This window comes from Scophthalmus maximus, chromosome 6, assembly GCF_022379125.1.
Source record: "Scophthalmus maximus strain ysfricsl-2021 chromosome 6, ASM2237912v1, whole genome shotgun sequence".
NCBI lineage: Eukaryota > Metazoa > Chordata > Actinopteri > Pleuronectiformes > Scophthalmidae > Scophthalmus > Scophthalmus maximus.
In genome coordinates, this window is record NC_061520.1 from 21,334,418 (window position 1) to 21,352,144 (window position 17,727).

At 44.8% G+C, this 17,727-nt stretch overlaps 2 protein-coding genes across 2 annotated transcripts; both read right to left on the reverse strand.

The window, feature by feature from the left end:
• Positions 1-3,155: 3,155 nt before the first annotated feature.
• On the reverse strand, positions 3,156-9,781 carry arl8bb (ADP-ribosylation factor-like 8Bb). Its single transcript, XM_035631896.2, has 7 exons — positions 9,552-9,781; positions 7,953-8,033; positions 7,736-7,809; positions 7,357-7,450; positions 6,851-6,918; positions 5,854-5,924; positions 3,156-5,069 (listed from the first exon to the last, which is right to left on the reverse strand). Exons 1-7 carry the CDS (start codon positions 9,672-9,674, stop codon positions 5,020-5,022), a joined length of 561 nt encoding a protein of 186 aa, XP_035487789.1. The 5' UTR covers positions 9,675-9,781; the 3' UTR covers positions 3,156-5,019.
• Positions 9,782-12,850: 3,069 nt separating this feature from the next.
• On the reverse strand, positions 12,851-15,904 carry LOC118309915 (N-acylethanolamine-hydrolyzing acid amidase). Its single transcript, XM_035632560.2, has 11 exons — positions 15,652-15,904; positions 14,959-15,123; positions 14,705-14,828; positions 14,471-14,561; positions 14,293-14,378; positions 14,026-14,198; positions 13,888-13,944; positions 13,739-13,805; positions 13,630-13,658; positions 13,232-13,301; positions 12,851-13,111 (listed from the first exon to the last, which is right to left on the reverse strand). The coding sequence occupies exons 1-11, from the start codon at positions 15,846-15,848 to the stop codon at positions 13,100-13,102; spliced, it is 1,071 nt and encodes a 356-aa protein (XP_035488453.2). The 5' UTR covers positions 15,849-15,904; the 3' UTR covers positions 12,851-13,099.
• Between the last annotated feature and the right edge of the window lie 1,823 nt (positions 15,905-17,727).

Sequence of the window (17,727 nt, forward strand, 5' to 3'; positions counted from 1 at the left end):
AGGTTAATCTCTATACTGTAAAACATCAGCCTCATCTTTTTACTGCAGTCGCATCTAGTCCTGGGCAACATGATCAAAATGACAATGCCCACATGATAATGCGTATGTTCAAATCTCAATGTACTGCGTAAGATGGTAATATTTGCTAATTAATACAGAGGCATTTGGGCATAAACCATGTACCAGACTACAAGTTTTAACCTGACGATGGCACAAGATGAAAAGTTCAGGGACCCAAAAAAACTGACTACAATTCATCCCAAATGGGAAATGAATACCAAATTAATGGAAATCCAACCAGCGGATGCCAAAATGTTTCACTCAAGGTCCCAGATGTCAACCTCATGGTTGCGTACATTCTCCAAATATATCTGGATATCTGTAGCATGGCTGTCCATCCATTAGTTGTTGTGATATTTCAATATGGACCGACCAACCAATACTCTCTTTCTGAGAGTCGCGCTGCTGTGGCTAAAATATTATTTCAAATAGTTTTCAAAAGAAGTACACACACAGAAGGAAATTAGCAACATAATGTGAAATAATGCTTATAATCAAATTTGACCAAAAAAAAAAAAATCACATTAGGTCAAAGTGCATCGGCACTAATAAACGTCAGTGACTGGTCGGGCTAATCCAGTGTGTTTGTCCACGGAGCCTTATTAAGCCGGGGCTAGTCGGTGAACGCCTTGGCACGTACACATCTGTCTTTTACAGGGTGTGGAGCAGTAACGGATGGTGATATGTGCCATGCAGCTCCGTACGAACGTCATGTGACATTCCACACGCAACTGATTAGTGCAAAAATGATGGTGCACGCGGGGACCTGGATGAAGTGCTTGCAGATGCCTGCCCGTTGCCCGGGCCTCCGAACCTCTAGTCCCTGCCCTATAGTTTAACAACTTTGGAACAACTTATTTACGTCTCATAAAACCCGAGGCTTTAAGTTCCCAGGGCAAATTGCCCCTCGGTTAGCACACAGCTAAAAGACAGTGGTGTGGTGCGCTGATGGTCATCTTGGTCACACGGCCGAAAAGGGAATAAATAACTGACTGCTGGTGCCAATGTGAAAATGATGTCTTTAACGGGAATGACGGTTCATCGGTGCTTCCTCTCAGAGATGTTTTCTCAACATGCTATGCGTCGGAATTGCAGTTGATTTATTTTTTTTTGTTCTTATGAGCGGCACAGTCTTATTGGAAACGTCTGTATATGTATACACGTGTACAGTAGAAAAAGGAACTCCTCTCATGCTTCGTTTGACAAGTCCGGTTGCCTCCTCTTTGTAATTCTGATGAACGGCGGATTTAATATCCCACCGGTTCAAACACACAGATGAAGGCGCTGTAAATCAGACGCGAGATGACCTTCACCTTTACAGCCCCGCGTTCGCCGGCTCGGGAATTGAGTGAGGTGCTCCGTGGGTGCACTGCAAATGCTGCACATCCTTAAAAGATTAGGACTTAAAAGTCTAAATGCTGGACTAATTATTATCACAGATCTTCCTGTACCGTACCATCCCCTCAGCATTGATGGCAGAGTGGCTGCTTATGCTTCAGTAATCCCAGGAGCCAAACACCACGCGTAAGAAGAAAACGATCTGATAGTTACACAAACCCAGGTTGCGATTGTGTTCGCTTGTTTACAGTGCAGGCGGACGATTGAGTTAAAGTAAAACGCAGGCCCCTTCCGTTGATCGCTGAGTAAGACTGTCCAGGGCCGCGGAGACAGAGTTAAACCAGTCGGTCTGTATTAGTGACAGCAGCTTTAATCTGGAACCGTTTTCGTGCATTCGACAGGAGAGGCCTTATAGACAGGAAGCTGATCGGTCGCAGGCGGCATAAACTCAACCGTGGAACATTATGCGGAAAAAAAATATCCGTAGTGCTGTGAAGAGGTGATTGTGGTTGCATCGCTTTGAGCCGCCCTGCTGAAAGTTGAGTTGTGTCCTCATTGTTTAAGACATCCATCGACGTAAGCCTAGGTCCGCAGCAGTTAAGCAGAGTGTGAATCATGTCAGGAGAAATATTTCATAATTCAATTTAACATCAACACCTAATTTTGGTGAAAAAAAAAATTGGGGGGGGGACAGAGTGAAGGGTTTGGACACTTGTGGCAGGCGATTGGGGCTAAAACATGTTGGATTACATAATGAATGCGACGGTTATTGGAGTCTAACTACATTAATATTATGTCACACCTTTGGGTCGTCTCCTTGACCTCCTTCCCTGCATAAATCCTTTAGGTAAGTTTGTAACCAACACTTAATCTCTTCGTGGCCATTGCAGTTGTAAAGCACACGCACACAGACGTACAAATCCCATTCCAACACGCACTGCGGTCTCTGCTGACCCATGGAATTCATCGGGCGACACCTGCATCTGTCCACACGTTTTTAACCACCACCCTGGCATACAATAAATGACAGCAGCTGTTCATTAAATGCTGCATTTAAGATATGAGATTAATTAAAGGTGTTCCTGCTTCCCCAGCGCAGGTCGGCTCCACCGCGGCTCTGTGCAGGCACCAGCTGTGGAGAACATGGTTCGATTTATGGCCTCCTAGTTTGCAGCATACTCCTGGCGCTTGTTTTAACATTTGGAGTAACATTTCTCCTAAGAATAGGCTTTTTTTCTTTCTTTCCTGCCAAGAAACACCACAAGGTGTTAATCATCTGTTATGGGGTCTGTAAGCAACAATAGCTGCTTAATGGAAAATTTTGGATTCCCTATTTATCCACAGAGGAACTCAGGTTCGTGTGATGGACATTACGAGAACAAGTGCATCGTGGGTGCGGTTAGGCTCCAGACTATGGGATCTTCTGTGGATGAGGATGTCGCGAGACTTTGAGAGAACTACAATGCAAAAATGACTGAAGACTGAGCTGGAGTTCATCACCCCGCTCATTTATACGTACACTACTCTTCAAGACTTCCTTACACACACACACACACACTGCTGCCCTTTTATAATCACCATACAGGATATATTAAGAGGAGAACATGTTCATGAATCACCAAAGGAGAACTTGAGGTAAAAGTTGAGAGCTTACAGACTCTCCTCTGATTATCATCCTCCCAAAGCCCTCTGCCTCCACCTAGTGGCGGCGAGCTGAACTCAAAACTCACCAAGGAATTGGGACGCGGCTCTCGAGATCCTTAAAAATAAAAACAAATTTATTTGCAATCACGGGGAAAGAATGCATTACATCTATAGGAGCATTTGTCTGAATAAAAATGCTAACTTCTTATGTACAAGGTCTGCAGTTGAATGTGGATACGTTCGGCACATGCACATACAAATTGCAAACAGGCTATATTATTATTACACCGGTAACAAAGCTTTCCCCCAAAATTCCCCCACACAGTCACCCAATTATATGGCCCCTCGCTGCTGCTGTGGTCCTGACGATCGACATCGGGGATTACAACGATCACAAGCGCACACAGCACGACAAGTGAGCTAACCGAGAGTGTGCGATGGATTTGTAGAAGACACATTACAGTGAAATGCATAAGCCACGTGGGCCTACAAATAGGATTGTAGCAGAAGGGATCACTCACCCTGACCAGGTGACACACACAGAAAAAAAAAAAATAACAGATCAAGATGCACTGGCCGAGCAAAGGGGCAGATTCATGTACAGTGGGCGAACCTGGCAGAAATCATTGTCTTGTCGCTGAAAAGAAATGATGAGTCAATTAATGTCTCGCTTATCAGGGAGCAAAGCATCGTACTTGGACCGCTGGGACTTGAACAAAACGACGTCAGGCCTCAAACTAGGGTGTGGCGTAGCACGGAAGGAGCATCGGGCATCCAAACGCTTTGTCTCCTGCTCTCGGTCATCGTGACTAACACTGGCTTTCTGTTATCCAACCCAAACAACACGGGGGGGGGGGCTTATGGAACAGATACTGGAACAGTCCACGCCCATACTGCTTTCAGACAATTTTTTAAACAACCTGAGAAGTGCAAGCGGAGGGTTAGCCCACATTCCATGCTACATAAAGAGTTACAGGCTACAAGTGAAACGGCAATTCAAATTACCCATCAACCACAACAAAATGTAACATTTCCTTATTCATCTCGCATCCCGTCATCCACGACCGCATTCCTCGTTTTCATCTGTTGGTACAGTACTGTCTGTTCCTCAGACATCATAATGTGTTTATATGATTAGAAAACATAAATGAGATTGTCTAGAAGAGGTGTTAAGTGTAATCAAGGGATTTATTCTGTCTGTACCAAGTGTTGTTATTTCTTTCATAGTGGGTAGAAGTTGCATTGAGCAATATCTGTCTGATTGAGACTCTCACTCAGCCAAAGGCACTTAAAAATCTGCTGATCCGTTATAGGATTTTTTTTTTTGCCTCAGTACCACAACAACCACCACTCACAGTCTTACCTTCTATTGATTTTTATGTAATGTGTAAACTTTAATCTAAGTCACTTAATAAAATGGATTCTTCCATAGGCCTGCAAACAAATGCAGGCTACATTGCCCAGGGTTCATCGGGAATCGAAGGCATTAGCGCAAGCAACCGTTGTCGTTTGGCAATTCATCGTTTTAAAAACTACAATCGCAAAATGTGTCATGTCAACATTTCACCAAATGTTGACAGGCAACAAAATGGATGTGTGGCTGTGGGATTGGAGAATCATTAGATTCCCCTGTCAAAGGAAACAGAGGCTTAAAAAAAAGAAAAGAAACAAAAGACTGAGAATCAACGATGTTCACGGATACTGAGCGTTGTCCGTCACGACAGGCAATAAGGCATGATGGGTCAGGACAATCCACCTCCTAGCAACAGTACTGGGACAACGCTTCAAGACTCCAGACAGTTGGGATGGCGGCAGTGCTGTACAGGGGCAACACATCTGTGGTAGTGTAGTGGGTGAGCGCAGAGAGCGAGAGAGCTGGATTACTTCACGGAGGCGGTGGAGGGGGATGACTGTCGAGGGACCCCGTGACCATTAGAGGGCCGAGGCCGGAGCTGCGACCAGGGGAGGGCTTCGCTCTCAGCTTCTCCGGGACTTTGAGTGCTCGATGAGCCACTGCAGTGTGATGTCTGCAGGAGAGACATGCGAGACATTTCACGAGCGCAGCAAGAAAATACTATTCAGCTATCGTACCCACGAGGTTTGAATCATTTAAACTGCGATCAGAGGGCGTTTCATTCAAATCCAAGGTTATTAATTTTCTTTGTATTGTCGATGTTTAATGGCTATTGTTTATTTTATTGTCATTTTTTGACGAGGGCTTTTCTCCCTCTTATCTATTTAGTTAATGTCATTTATCAGTTAAATTTTTTTTAATATACTTGGATGTATTTTAATGTTTATTATTACGTTTTTATCAGTATTATTTCTCGTGTGTATTTTACTCTTTGAATTTGTCAGACGACCACCCTGTGACAAAGGTGCAACACATAGTTTGTGCTCAATACTGAAGCATCCAATAGGACTCTACACATGTTATTCATTTCATAGCATTAATATAAAAGAATTATCCATTGTTATCCAGAAACTTTAGTTCTGAAACAGTCAGACGGTAAAGAAAGCAAAGTATCAGAATCCCTTTGGTGAAAAATACTGTTAAATACCTCCAGACTGGCTGTCTGCCCTTCTACAGTGTATGGATTGATTTCTGGGTCTGTGTCTTTACATTTTATGCAAGTGGAATTTAAAGGAGAGAACAAATCAGGAAAATGCAGCTTGAATGGAATCTGCAACCAAGGGTCACCACTGCTTTAAAAAGCACATATGTTAAAGTTATGAGCTCAGATTTCATGTACGCAATAAGTACAGTATACTCAAGTAAACCTGACTTAAATAAGAATCTCAGATGGTTACCTATGTTGTCTTTCTTTTTGCAGGAGACAGAGTAGCAGCAGATCTCTCGGTCCTGAATGGCAGACAGGTTCCTGCAAATGGAAAATGGGAAATAGATCAATATCTAGAATTTTTTTGAGCATGAAATTGTTTCAGGTCTCGGACAAAATAAAAGACTGTATATAAAAATGGATGTAGACTCCGGGTGCGCAAGGTGAGCCAGTGCCTAAAACCTGTATTCTCTGGAATGACCAGCAGAGGGCGACTCTATCTAAATAGAAGTCTATGAGAAACGGGCTCTACCTCTCACTTGATTTATAACGTCAGTAAACATTTTCCTGAGAAGTGTACAGTCTCAATCTCTTGTTTCAAGTCTTCTTCAATACAGCCCAAAGTTCATTTTGTAAATTATGGTCCCATTTAGAGTCAAATAGATGATAAAGCTTGGTATGCATTGGGGTGTGGATACAGCGTGAATGACAGCTAGTATAGTCCAATGAGTGCAGGAAGCAGGTGTAGTAGCGCAGTGTCTTCAAGCTCTCAGTCAGGGCCACCCCCCACTCCTCCCCAGCTCCACCCTCTAGTCCCAATATGGTGACTTATGGTGTAAAACAAACCCAAGATGGCGCTCGCCAAAATGCCAAACTCAGGCCTTCAAAACGGAAGTTCGCAAACAAATGGTTGACGTCCCGGTGGGTTGATACATGGTGGACACCCAGGCACTGCGTGACATTGCCGAAAATCTAATTTCAAAACCAATGGGCATTAGTATGCTGATAAAAGCAGCTTGCACTTACTTTGTTATTGCAGAAAGGGGTTTTCATTTGTGCAAGCTAAATCAAAATTTTTGGATCCCCACTGACAAAGATGGACACAATACACCCGACACTGGTTTATGATCCACTAAATAAGAATGTCAAACAGATAAATAAACCAGTGACAGAAAAGAAAACAAAGGGTTTGCTTTGGGTTACTACACAAATTGTTATCCTTGGTTACATAAATACAAGTTTCTCACATTTGCTCAATGAGCTGCTTCTCATCAAGGGCGTTGGGTAGGTCTCGCTTGTTGCCCAGAACTAGAACCTGGAAAATGAGAGAAGGGGGAGGAAGAGACGATCAACATCCAGCAAAGAAATGCATCAGCGACAACGCAATCTAAAGGATTTCCCTCAACCACATGCTTCACTCGTCACAGAATCCGTACTGTCAGGACAAAATAAACTTCCTGCGCGAGTCACAGCAGATGGAGGACAAATCGATTTAGCACATCAGGCATTGTCAAGTCAATTATCCTGTCAATTTGGATATTGAAAACCTTTTTTTTCCCTCTTGGTTTCTAAAGACCACTGAGTGCAATGTAATCAAGCCCGAGTCACACTGCAAGCCATTCTGATTACCAGCTATGCGTGTAATTACCGGTTGTGACCACATTCACTAGACCAACAGAAATCAAAGTGATAAATCAGGGACAGGCTGAAACATCAAGAGCTTCTGGTCCAATAGCTGCAAGCGGCCTCTTACAGGAATTCCCTGTAGCTGTGGTTTGTCTAAAAGGTTGTGCAGTTCATTTCTGGAAGCTTCTATCTTCTCTCGGTCTGCCGCATCCACCATGTAACTGTAAAGGGGGAAAGAAAAAACAGTACTACTTAAAATCTTAGTAGCAGTGAGATAGCCAAAATGAAACACCTTCCACAAAATACTCTGTCTAAGTTTTTACAGTAATAAGACACATAACATCTGCAGAGGAGAGCTAAGTAATGACACTGTTATACAAGACAATACAACAACCCAAATGTAAAACAGGATGAATTAGCATTCTATTAGGGCAACGTTGTGTAATTTCTTTGTTTGTTTTTCAGTTTCAGGCCACGTGCTGTACTCCGGAGCGCTGCAAACTTACACAATTGCATTGACTCCTCTACAGTAGCGCTCCCACATGCTTCGGAAGCGGGGCTGTCCACCTATGTCCCATATCTACAGCAAAAAAAATAAATAAATCAATAGCTGAGTCATGAGCAAAAACAAAAAAGACCATCTGTGTAACCTTTTGTTCCCTGTGCAAACCAATTGTTGCCTCATCATTGCTCTGGAGTGCAGAGTAGCCTGGACAGGCTCACCTTTATCGTCACATTGCCTTTGGTGACCTTCCGCATGTTGAATCCGACTGTGGGGATCATGTCTTCACTGAACTGGCCTGACTGAAACAAGACACATGCAAAAGAGAAAAGTTGGTGACCACTGCATTCAACATTGTAATAAAAACACACACGACAAGTGGGATAATAGGCATTGAAATAATTGAGTGGGAAAGTGAATAAACGATTGTTTCAGCCTCGACTGTCAAAGTGTCTGCATCTGCATAACCAAATAAACATCTGTCGTATTTAGGTCAGTATTGTCTTCATCTCCGTTGTCAAGTCAAGTCACATGAGAAAGCCTGAAGGATGTGAATCATTTCTGCGCATGAGGTCAGTTAGAAAGCGATTCGATTACTGAGGTCATCCTAGCCACTCGAGGACCATTGGGTGACTTTGAACACTTGCCATTTTTACTCCTGTGAATCATGCCAGGATGATGCCATCCGGGCATCAGCGCCAGCTTCCGATCAGGCTATCTACCACCACCGGCAGGAGCTTTGACTTCAACAACCCAGAGACTCAAAGTGCCACAGAAACAAACAAACACTGAAAGAATTGATCCCAGAAACGCGGACCCCCCCCAATCGTCAAGCCCACCTATACTGCTTAAATAGACACAACACAGTGTTGCTAACAAATAACACGATCAAACAAAATGAGCCAAATATGCTGCATAACGTTAATAGCATTAGTTGTGCGGCTTACACTAGTGGCCTGGGCCAAGTTGAACAGCCTTGCAGTGTGTGTGTGTGTGAGTGTGAGTGTGTGTGTGTGTGTGTGTGTGTTGTGTGTGTGTGTAAAGGGAGAAGGCGGCTTTGCTGAAGCTTAACTACAGAGGGGAGATCACCTGACATGACCACAACAGAGGCTGTTATGATTATGATGAATCCAGGAAGGGGGGGGTCGTCGTCTACAGTATTGTGATTAACAACTGGACTTGCCTTTACAAAATACAGTGTGACCCGTCCTGAGGAGACGCAGTCACGATCAGACCTGAGCTGTGCCATAGAACCGCAACGGGAGATGAGAACGAACAGCTCTCCGACGAGGACGTTGAATATCACAAGTTACGGCAAATAAACAGAGGAGTGACGTCATAAACCTGCACCTGACAACACGAGGAACGTTTTCCTGTGGGGGGGGGAGGAAGCGCACACAGCAGCAACGGGGTCTGTGTTCGTGCGTGCGTGTGTGCGTGCGTGCGTGTGCGTCGTGCACAAGACAGTCTGGTTTACTAGTTGGTCAACACGTCGCTGGCGTTGGTTGCCACACCGGCCGTGTCCGTTCACGTGACACGCTCGGTTTCGCGAGCACACGCGCAGTGACGCCGCACCGACGGCGCCGACATTTTAAGCTTTCAGCGCAGCAACAACAGTAACAACAACAACAACAACAACAACAACAACAACTGAGTTGGCGGTGTTGCTAACGCTGCATTGTGCGCGCGAGTGTCGCGCCCCTGAACGTCCGGCGGAACTCTATAACCTTCAAAAAACAAAAGGAGAGGAAAAAGACATGAAAGGAAGTCCCATCCAGCTACGAGCCCACCCGCCGACCGAGCAGCCGCTCGCCGCTCACCGCGATTACGTTGACGAACGTGGTTTTCCCGGAGTACTGGAGTCCCACCAGCGTGAGCTCCATCTCCTCCTTCCAGAAGAGCGACCGGAACCAGTCCAGGAGCCTGTTTATGAGGGCCAGCATCTTCGGATGACACGGCTGGATGTGCCCGTAAGTCTGTGTTGTGACCTGGCGAGCGGGTCTGAGCAGGAAGTGGCTGCAATGTCATAATCATGTGATCAGCATGTGATTTGCTGACTAATGTTGCCGCTGGCTCCTTCTTCTGTTTCGTGCGGTTACTGCAGATTAGACGCCGCGCCGGCGATTTGCTGCCCCCTACAGTCCGTTATTAATACTGATAACGGGCTTTTTTTTTTTGCTTTTCTTGTAGCCCTGTAATGAGTAAAAACAGTTGCTCCCAGGTCTTTGAAGTGAGTCATTCTTTTGCTCTGCTCCGGTCCGAGGATGTGGTCTTTGTCTCACCTCCTCAACCTGGTTATGACAACTAATTTTGACTTCATTTCATATGCAAAGTTTTAATTTAAGACCAGCCCTTCTTTCCACCTCTCATCTTTTCCTCTCAAAGGTCATTTAGAAAAGAGAAGTTTCCTTGCACATGTTTGTTCAATCCTGCAAATCTGCACATGTTTTGAATAATCTATTTTCATGTGAAATTTTAAAATGAAGTTATCCCTTTTTTGTGAGCACATACATATATATACGTACACTCTAGGTGGATAAAATACTTCATATTCCTCTGTCATTTGTGGTGACATCACTTGACAGTGTTAGCCCGATTCATTCTTCCCGTTTGTGAAGTAAAATTGGTGCAAATGTCATTTCAGATGACACAGAACCCAGTTTGTCTGGTTTACGTTTACATTACAATGCACCAGGAATAGGTCTAGCAATAATACACTGAACAAGATTATAAACGCCACACTTTTGTTTGTACACATAAGGCATACAAAAAGTCAGTATCTGGTGTGACCACCATTTGCCTCACGCAGTGCAACACATCTCCTTCGCGTAGAGTTGATCAGGTTGTTGATTGTGGCCTGTGGAATGTTGGTCCACTCCTTTTCAATGGCTGTGCGAAGTTGCTGGATATTGGCAGGACCTGGAACATGCTGTCCTATACGCCGATCCAGAGCATCGCAAACATGCTCAATGGGTGACATGTCCGGTGAGTATGCTGGCCATGCAAGAACTGGGATGTTTTCAGCTTCCAGGAAATGTGTACAGATCCTTGCAACATGGGGCCGTGCATTATCATGCTGCAACATGAGGTGATGGTCGTGGATGAATGGCACAACAATGGGCCTCAGGATCGCGTCACAGTATCTCTGTGCATTCAAAATGCCATCAATAAAATGCACCTGTGTTCGTTGTCCATAACATACGCATGCCCATACCATAACCCCACCGCCACCATGGGCCACTCGATCCACAACGTTGACATCAGCAAACCGCTCACCCACACGATGCCATACACGCTGTCTGCCATCTGCCCTGAACAGTGAAAACCGGGATTCATCCGTGAAGAGAACACCTCTCCAAAGTGCCAGACGCCATCGAATGTGAGCATTTGCCCACTCAAGTCGGTTACGACGACGAACTGCAGACAGGTCGAGACCCCGATGAGGATGACGAGCATTCAGATGAACTTCCCTGAGACAGTTTCTGACAGTTTGTGCAGAACTTCTTTGGTTATGCAAACCGATTGTTGCAGCAGCTGTCCGGGTGACTGGTCTCAGACGATGTTGGAGGTGAAGATGCTGGATGTGGAGGTCCTGGGCTGGTGTGGTTACACGTGGTCTGCGGTTGTGAGGCCGGTTGGATGTACTGCCAAATTCTCTGAAACGCCTTTGGAGACGGCTTATGGTAGAGAAATGAACATTCAATTCACGGGCAACAGCTCTGGTGGACATTCCTGCAGTCAGCATGCCATTTGCACGCTCCCTCAAAAATGGCGACATCTGTGGCATTGTGCTGTGATAAAACTGCACATTTTAGAATGGCCTTTTATTGTGGCCAGCCTAAGGCACACCTGTGAGGAGGATGGATTATCTCAGTAAAGGAGAAGTGCTCACTCACACAGATTTAGACAGATTCGTGAACAATATTTGAGAGAAATAAGCCTTTTGTGTACATACAAAAAGTCTTAGATCTTTGAGTTCAGCTCATGAAAAATGGGGACAAAAACAAAAGTGTTGCGTTTATAATTTTGTTCAGTGTAGTTAGGGGTCCAAGCCCGAGGGGGCTGGAAACTATTGTTCTTGTTTTTGTTTTTGTTTTTCATGGTTGAACACGACACAGGCGTCTCACTTGGCCATATTACTGCAATCGTTGGACTCGAATACTACATTAGTGCCTTAATTCCCGTTTCCTTTTTGACCCACAATATCATTAGTTTGATACTGACATTTCTTCATAAAATCATACTTTGTGTAAAGATTTTAACTTTTATAATCTTAAAAAGGATGATCTGAGCTCTCCCTTTCTCCTCTATGACAGCACATTAGGGTCAATGTAGGAAAAAATATATATAAATATATATACAGAGCTGTGTGCATTAGGAACTACGGCACAGTGGACAGACACGAGGATATCGCTGCTTGCATGCTCGAGGATTCCAGAGAGGACGTGTGGTTCAGCAGTCTCACACACATGTCTAAAAAATGCAGTCAGAGGGAGATGCTGATAAATACACTGTCGCACACGTCATAAATGGGTCTTCTGCTTTATGCTTTTATGCTCTGAGAATATTACTTTCCTAAATCTGTCCACTTTTCATTATTTTCCTTGTTTTTTTTCTTTACACGTTCGGAATAAACACGTTTTCAATCCTCAGAAAAGAGTTTGTGAAACCAAGTTGGTGCACTTAATAATTAGGTCAAGACACACCATGTTATCTGAGAGCAGTGTTGCTGACAGGTGGGGTCTCACAGTAAGGCAGTGCCAAATGACTCCTTTCCTCCTTTGGGTTAAAAGGCAGCGGAAGTGATCTCATGTCATGACATCATAGCTTTATCCGACAGACAGCGGTTGTTGGTAGCGGACCAGAATGCGTGGGAGTGATTCTGATGCCAGGGCACATGACAGAAGGGAGAGCAGGGCACTTGTAGCATTTATTTACTGCTAACGTCTAACTCCTACCCACTCGCTACCCGGACAACTTACACGCCGAACTGTCTGCTCTACTTTTGTGTAACAATATTCTTTCTTTAACTGCGCACGTGTACATTTATGCGAGCGAATTTCAGATGCCTTTCCACATTCCAGAAATGTCCCTCAGCTCAATCCAGATGATCACAATGTTGTCAGTAATCACAAGTTTATTAAGCTTCACTTATAAATTGCATGTACATAAGGCGATACAATAATTGGAAAAATCTTTTTTTTTACATTCTTTCGAGGCAGAAACACGCTCTCACCCTGAACTGCATGTGTCAAATTCCGTATATGATCCCCGCATGATCGTGAATCAGCAAATCACAATGTTGTGTAGTTCAGGTATTCAAGAATAAAAACACTCAGCATTGGTGACAGCAGTCAGCTCAGTCAGTTTAAGGACATCCCTGGAAAGAGATAAGAAGGAATGAATTCTGTGGCGATTCGCCACTTCATTGCGTATCATTCCACGCCAAAATGAGTGCAAACGAAGAAATATATGTACGTTGAACATGTAATTTCATTACCTGTGGCCTGACAAGCGACCTGTACTTCTCAGGGTGTGCTGCGCTCATTGTTGTCGTGTAAACAGTAATTCTGGGAGACAGATGCATAAACTCTATCAAAACGCGCCGTGTAATATTGTGGAGCATACACAACAAGAAAAAATCATAAAAAACTGAAACTCAGCTGTTGCTGCTCTATATGCTACCTGCTAATGTGCTGAACTATGGTGTCAAACAATGACCTAGTATTGGACGATTGGATTCTTGTTGGGGGGAGGCACAGGGAACTGAAACTGGAATGCAAACAACTGCTGCATGTCAGCTACATGAATAGTCATGTGATTCTTTAAGCAAAAAAAAAAGAAAAAAAAGAGGAAGTGATAAACAAATAACTTCCTTTCTGATTGGACTGCACTTACCCGTTACACACTGGAAACTGGGACAGAACCTGGAGGACGACACAAATCCACATCTTTTGTCTGATTTTCAAAAATGTGCAATGTGATATTTACTTTGGTCCGTACTTGCCTGGTAGAGTGTATCCATGTTAATGTGATCCTGGCCAGTAGCGTTCAGTGCTTTGCTGGCTGCATATCTAAGAAATGAACATACACAGCAATAGTGTTATAATAGCAGCAACAACACTGTGGGTGTATTCATCGCGCGAGGGGTCTCACCTTCGAGGGTCCCTGGAGGGAAGCCAGTGGTCATAGTTTGTCTCCACTCTGTACCATCTAAAACAGGAACACGTAGTCACACTCAACGTGCACCTCGAGAACACCAGACGCTACTCAGATCCTGTATTTTGCCCATACCCTCCGTTTACAGGATCCAGTGGCCAGATATCAGCGGGGCCCTTTCGGTCCCGGGTGATGACGACCCCTTCCCCAGCTCGCACCCCGCCCACGATGTAATACACGCCGGTGATGATGGGGATTTTAGATAGACGCATCACTGCATCCTGGAAGTTCTCTGCTTCCACAAGTGTCTGCAAAGGTCACACACACACACACACACAATTAATGAATTCACTTTATAAAGTAAATTTCCTGATTACCCCATACGTTCCGATACACACTCACCTCCCTCACCAGCCAGCTGACAGGAGTTCTACCCAAGAGGAATGCGGACACAAAATTCTTCCACCAGTTCCACCAGTGATCACTGCCTGAGGACATCAAAAAAAAAAAGAAAGAATGCAAACAAATAAAAAACCAACTTCTGCACAAACATGATTGCTGAGAGGAAGTGAGGTCTCACCTCGCTGGTCTCCGGAGACAGTAAACTTGTGAGGACTTTGTCCCGTCCACAGTCCAACATAGCCAGCAAAAGAAGTTCCGCGGTACGCCACCTGACCCGGAATAAACAAAATCACACTCTATCCTCGACATTATGTTATCTACAAGAAGAACCTTAGCTATTTTTTCTCTACAGTTCGTGGAGGCACAAGTGTCGCTCTTAAGTTGTTGAATGTTTGGAGCACACACACTGTACCTCTCCATTCTTGAGGAAAACCACGTTGACAGTCAGATTCCTCAGAACAGGGTGTGGATAATCGAGGTTCCTGCCGTGGTACACGCTCCCGTTTTTGTCCTGGGCCACGATGCTGGTGCAAAATCTAGGGATGCAAAGAGTTTTACGTTTGCACGCGTGTGTGGCCGTGTGTTCACTTTCATCCCGCGTCTGCGCGGTACTCGTGTTGCAGACGTGAATGTGAGGGCTCCTTCGATTTAGAACGTCATACGTACGCGGATATTTCGTAGGCGAAGTTGAGAATGACGATGTCTGACAGGCTTCCCCCGAAGAGCGAGGCCATGCCTCGGATCTCCCCTGCATAAGGCGGAGGAATGTACTTCTCCAGGGCCACCACCACCGGGGCGAGTGCCTGGTGCACCCATTTTGGAACGGTAGAGCTGACAGGAAGATAACAGCAATAAACACAATTAAAACAAAAGCAGAGAACAATGTCTTGGGTAGAATCCCTGTCAGCACTGGTGTAGTGGGAGATTGGCCTCATTCATCAGTGGATTAAAGGCTGCTGATATGACCTGATTACATCAAGTTGACTTGGAAGCTTTTCTAACAGAGTTGATGTTCTGCTCTCTGTGATGTTTAACTCACCCTCTTTTCTTTTTTTTCTTTCTTTTTTATTTACCACCACTGATAATTTAATACAAAGTGAAACCCAACTCTGCCTCTGGCCTGTTTCGTCGCTGTAGGCCTGTCAGGATGTTGACTTTCATTTCTTCACAAACTTGAAAAACCTGTAAATCAATCACTCCTATGCAAATTCTATCACACACGACCCCTGCTCGCCTCTGCACATCCGATTATTACGGGGTAATAGAGCAAAAACGAGATGAATAGAAACGATCGCTGTGACTCCCACTGCATGACCAACTACACGCTCGTGCCCCAAAAGCAGCCTCCGCGCCACTCACTCGATGACCTCTGCGCCCGCTCTCCTCAGGAACTCCACGTCGAACACTTGCAGCAGCGGCTTCCAGCGCAGCTCCGGCCCCTCGTCCAGGCTGACGTTCACCGTCGGCGGGGCGAGCAGCGCCTGGCCCAGCGCCGCGAGCGCCGCGAGCCCGAGCAGCGGGAGCGCGCAGCGCACCGTCCCCGTCCCCGTCAGCATCGCGACCGCTCTCGAGTGCGACTCGGCGCCGAAGTCCCGCAGCCCGAGACCGACGTCATCGCATCTGCTCGGCGCGTGATTGTCGGTCTGTGGCCAGAGGTCAAAATAAAAGCAACTTCCGCGATGGGGTTTTCAGAATAAAAGCAGGCATCGTAACTTCGTGTGTTTGTTTGCTACGGTGTACCACAACTACTATTACCGCTACTGCTACTACTACTAATAACAATAATAATCATAATCATCACAATCATAATCATAATCATAATAATGGGCTGCAGGGTGGTGTAGTGGATAGCACTTTCGCCTCACGGGTTCGAGTCCCGGTTCAAACCAACCAGGGCCTTTCTGTGTGGAGTTTGCATGTTCTCTCCGTGTATGCGTTGGTTCTCTCTGGGTTCTCCATCTTCCTCCCACAGTCCAAAGACATGCAGAATGGGGTTAGGTTCATTGGAGACTCTAAATTGACCGTAGGTGTGACTGTGAGAGTGATTGGTTGTCCGTCTCTGTATGTGGCCCTGTGATAGGCTGGCGACCTGTCCAGGGTGTGCCCCGCCTCTCGCCCAATGTTAGCTGGGATTGGCTCCAGCCCCCCCCCCCGCGACCCTTAAATGGATTAAAACGATGGATGGATGGATGGATGGATAATAATAATAACAACGAGTATTTCATGTCTGGTTTTGATGCTTCCTGTCATAGGTTTTGCCCACATAACCTATCTTTCACTACAAAAAGCCAACGTATCGAGAGAATGTATCATTTTGTTGATTTTGTAGATTATGTGCTTCTTGGTGTATCAAGAGAGTGTGTCGTTTCGTTGTGAGAGTCCCATGTTCCACATTACAAATTACAAAAGTATGCAAAAGTACATTAGTAGAAGTAAAAAAAGGAGTATTGGAAACAAAATACAGAGAGTACAATATGTTGTTTATTATATTATTACATGTAAGCAGTAGTTTAATCTAATGCAGTATGTTTAACATTATGTACTTCTTATCCTAATCCTATACTGTGTGCATGAAGCTGTTAAATAATTGTTGCATAAATCATAATAACAATAAAAGTGAATTTTATTTTCGTAGCACATTTGACAATGCTCAAGACATGGTATAGCAGTGGAAACAGAGGCAGTGGCGGCATGGAGTGTTACCGAGGGGGGGGGGGGGGGGGGTTCGGAGGATGAACAGGAGAGGACCAAGCATGGAACCCTGGGGGACGCCTTTAGGGACAGAGGAGCAGAGGAGGAGGTGCAGTTGTTGATGTTGTCTGTTGGTGAGATATGACCTGGGCCAGGAATGGTTAGTGCCAGTGATTTTTTTAAGGGGGGGGGGGGGGGGGGGGGGGGGGGGGGATTCAAGGCTGGAGACAAGAATGGCATGATGGTGTCGGAAGCTGCAGTGGATGGACAGAGTCAGCAGAGAGGAGCAGCTCGTCGTTGACTTTAAGGGGGGCAGTTCCCGTGCTGTGTTGTGAGCAGAATCCATACATATGTAAAGAACAAGTTTGTCAAAGTTGTACTTTATGGTATTTGAGTAAATGTACTTGGTCACTTCTCACTACTGAAAAAAAACATTCTACTACTACTACTGCTGCTGCTAAAACTATTATATTAACTATTATACAAACATATATTATGATCAGTGTTGTTACTCAGGTAGGGTAATGTTTTCTTAATACTTATAACTCTTTCAAAAAGTAATTTTACTACCTCACTTATTACTTGGTTTTAAAGTAATTAGTTAAGTTACTCCTTATATTACTATATTACTTTAGCGGGTCCTGCATATTCAGTCATAAGAGCAGCAAGGAGTATCTGATGGTTTTACAGAACATAAAACATAACACCCAAACCGATATTGTGTCCAGCTTCTTGTTCTGTTAT

Excerpts from the sequence above, each read along its gene's own strand:
- arl8bb (XM_035631896.2), bottom strand. The coding sequence starts at position 9,674 with ATGCTGGCCCTCATAAACAGGCTCCTGGACTGGTTCCGGTCGCTCTTC. Across the intron at positions 7,451-7,735 it reads AGAGGAGTCAATGCAATTGT|TTACATGGTGGATGCGGCAG; the intron begins GTAAGTTTGCAG and ends CCCCCTTTACAG. Across the intron at positions 5,070-5,853 it reads CAAAAAGAAAGACAACATAG|ACATCACACTGCAGTGGCTC; the intron begins GTAACCATCTGA and ends TCTCTCCTGCAG.
- LOC118309915 (XM_035632560.2), bottom strand. The coding sequence starts at position 15,848 with ATGCTGACGGGGACGGGGACGGTGCGCTGCGCGCTCCCGCTGCTCGGG. Across the intron at positions 13,945-14,025 it reads CTGGATCCTGTAAACGGAGG|ATGGTACAGAGTGGAGACAA; the intron begins GTATGGGCAAAA and ends TTCCTGTTTTAG. Across the intron at positions 13,659-13,738 it reads ACATGGATACACTCTACCAG|GTTCTGTCCCAGTTTCCAGT; the intron begins GCAAGTACGGAC and ends GTCGTCCTCCAG.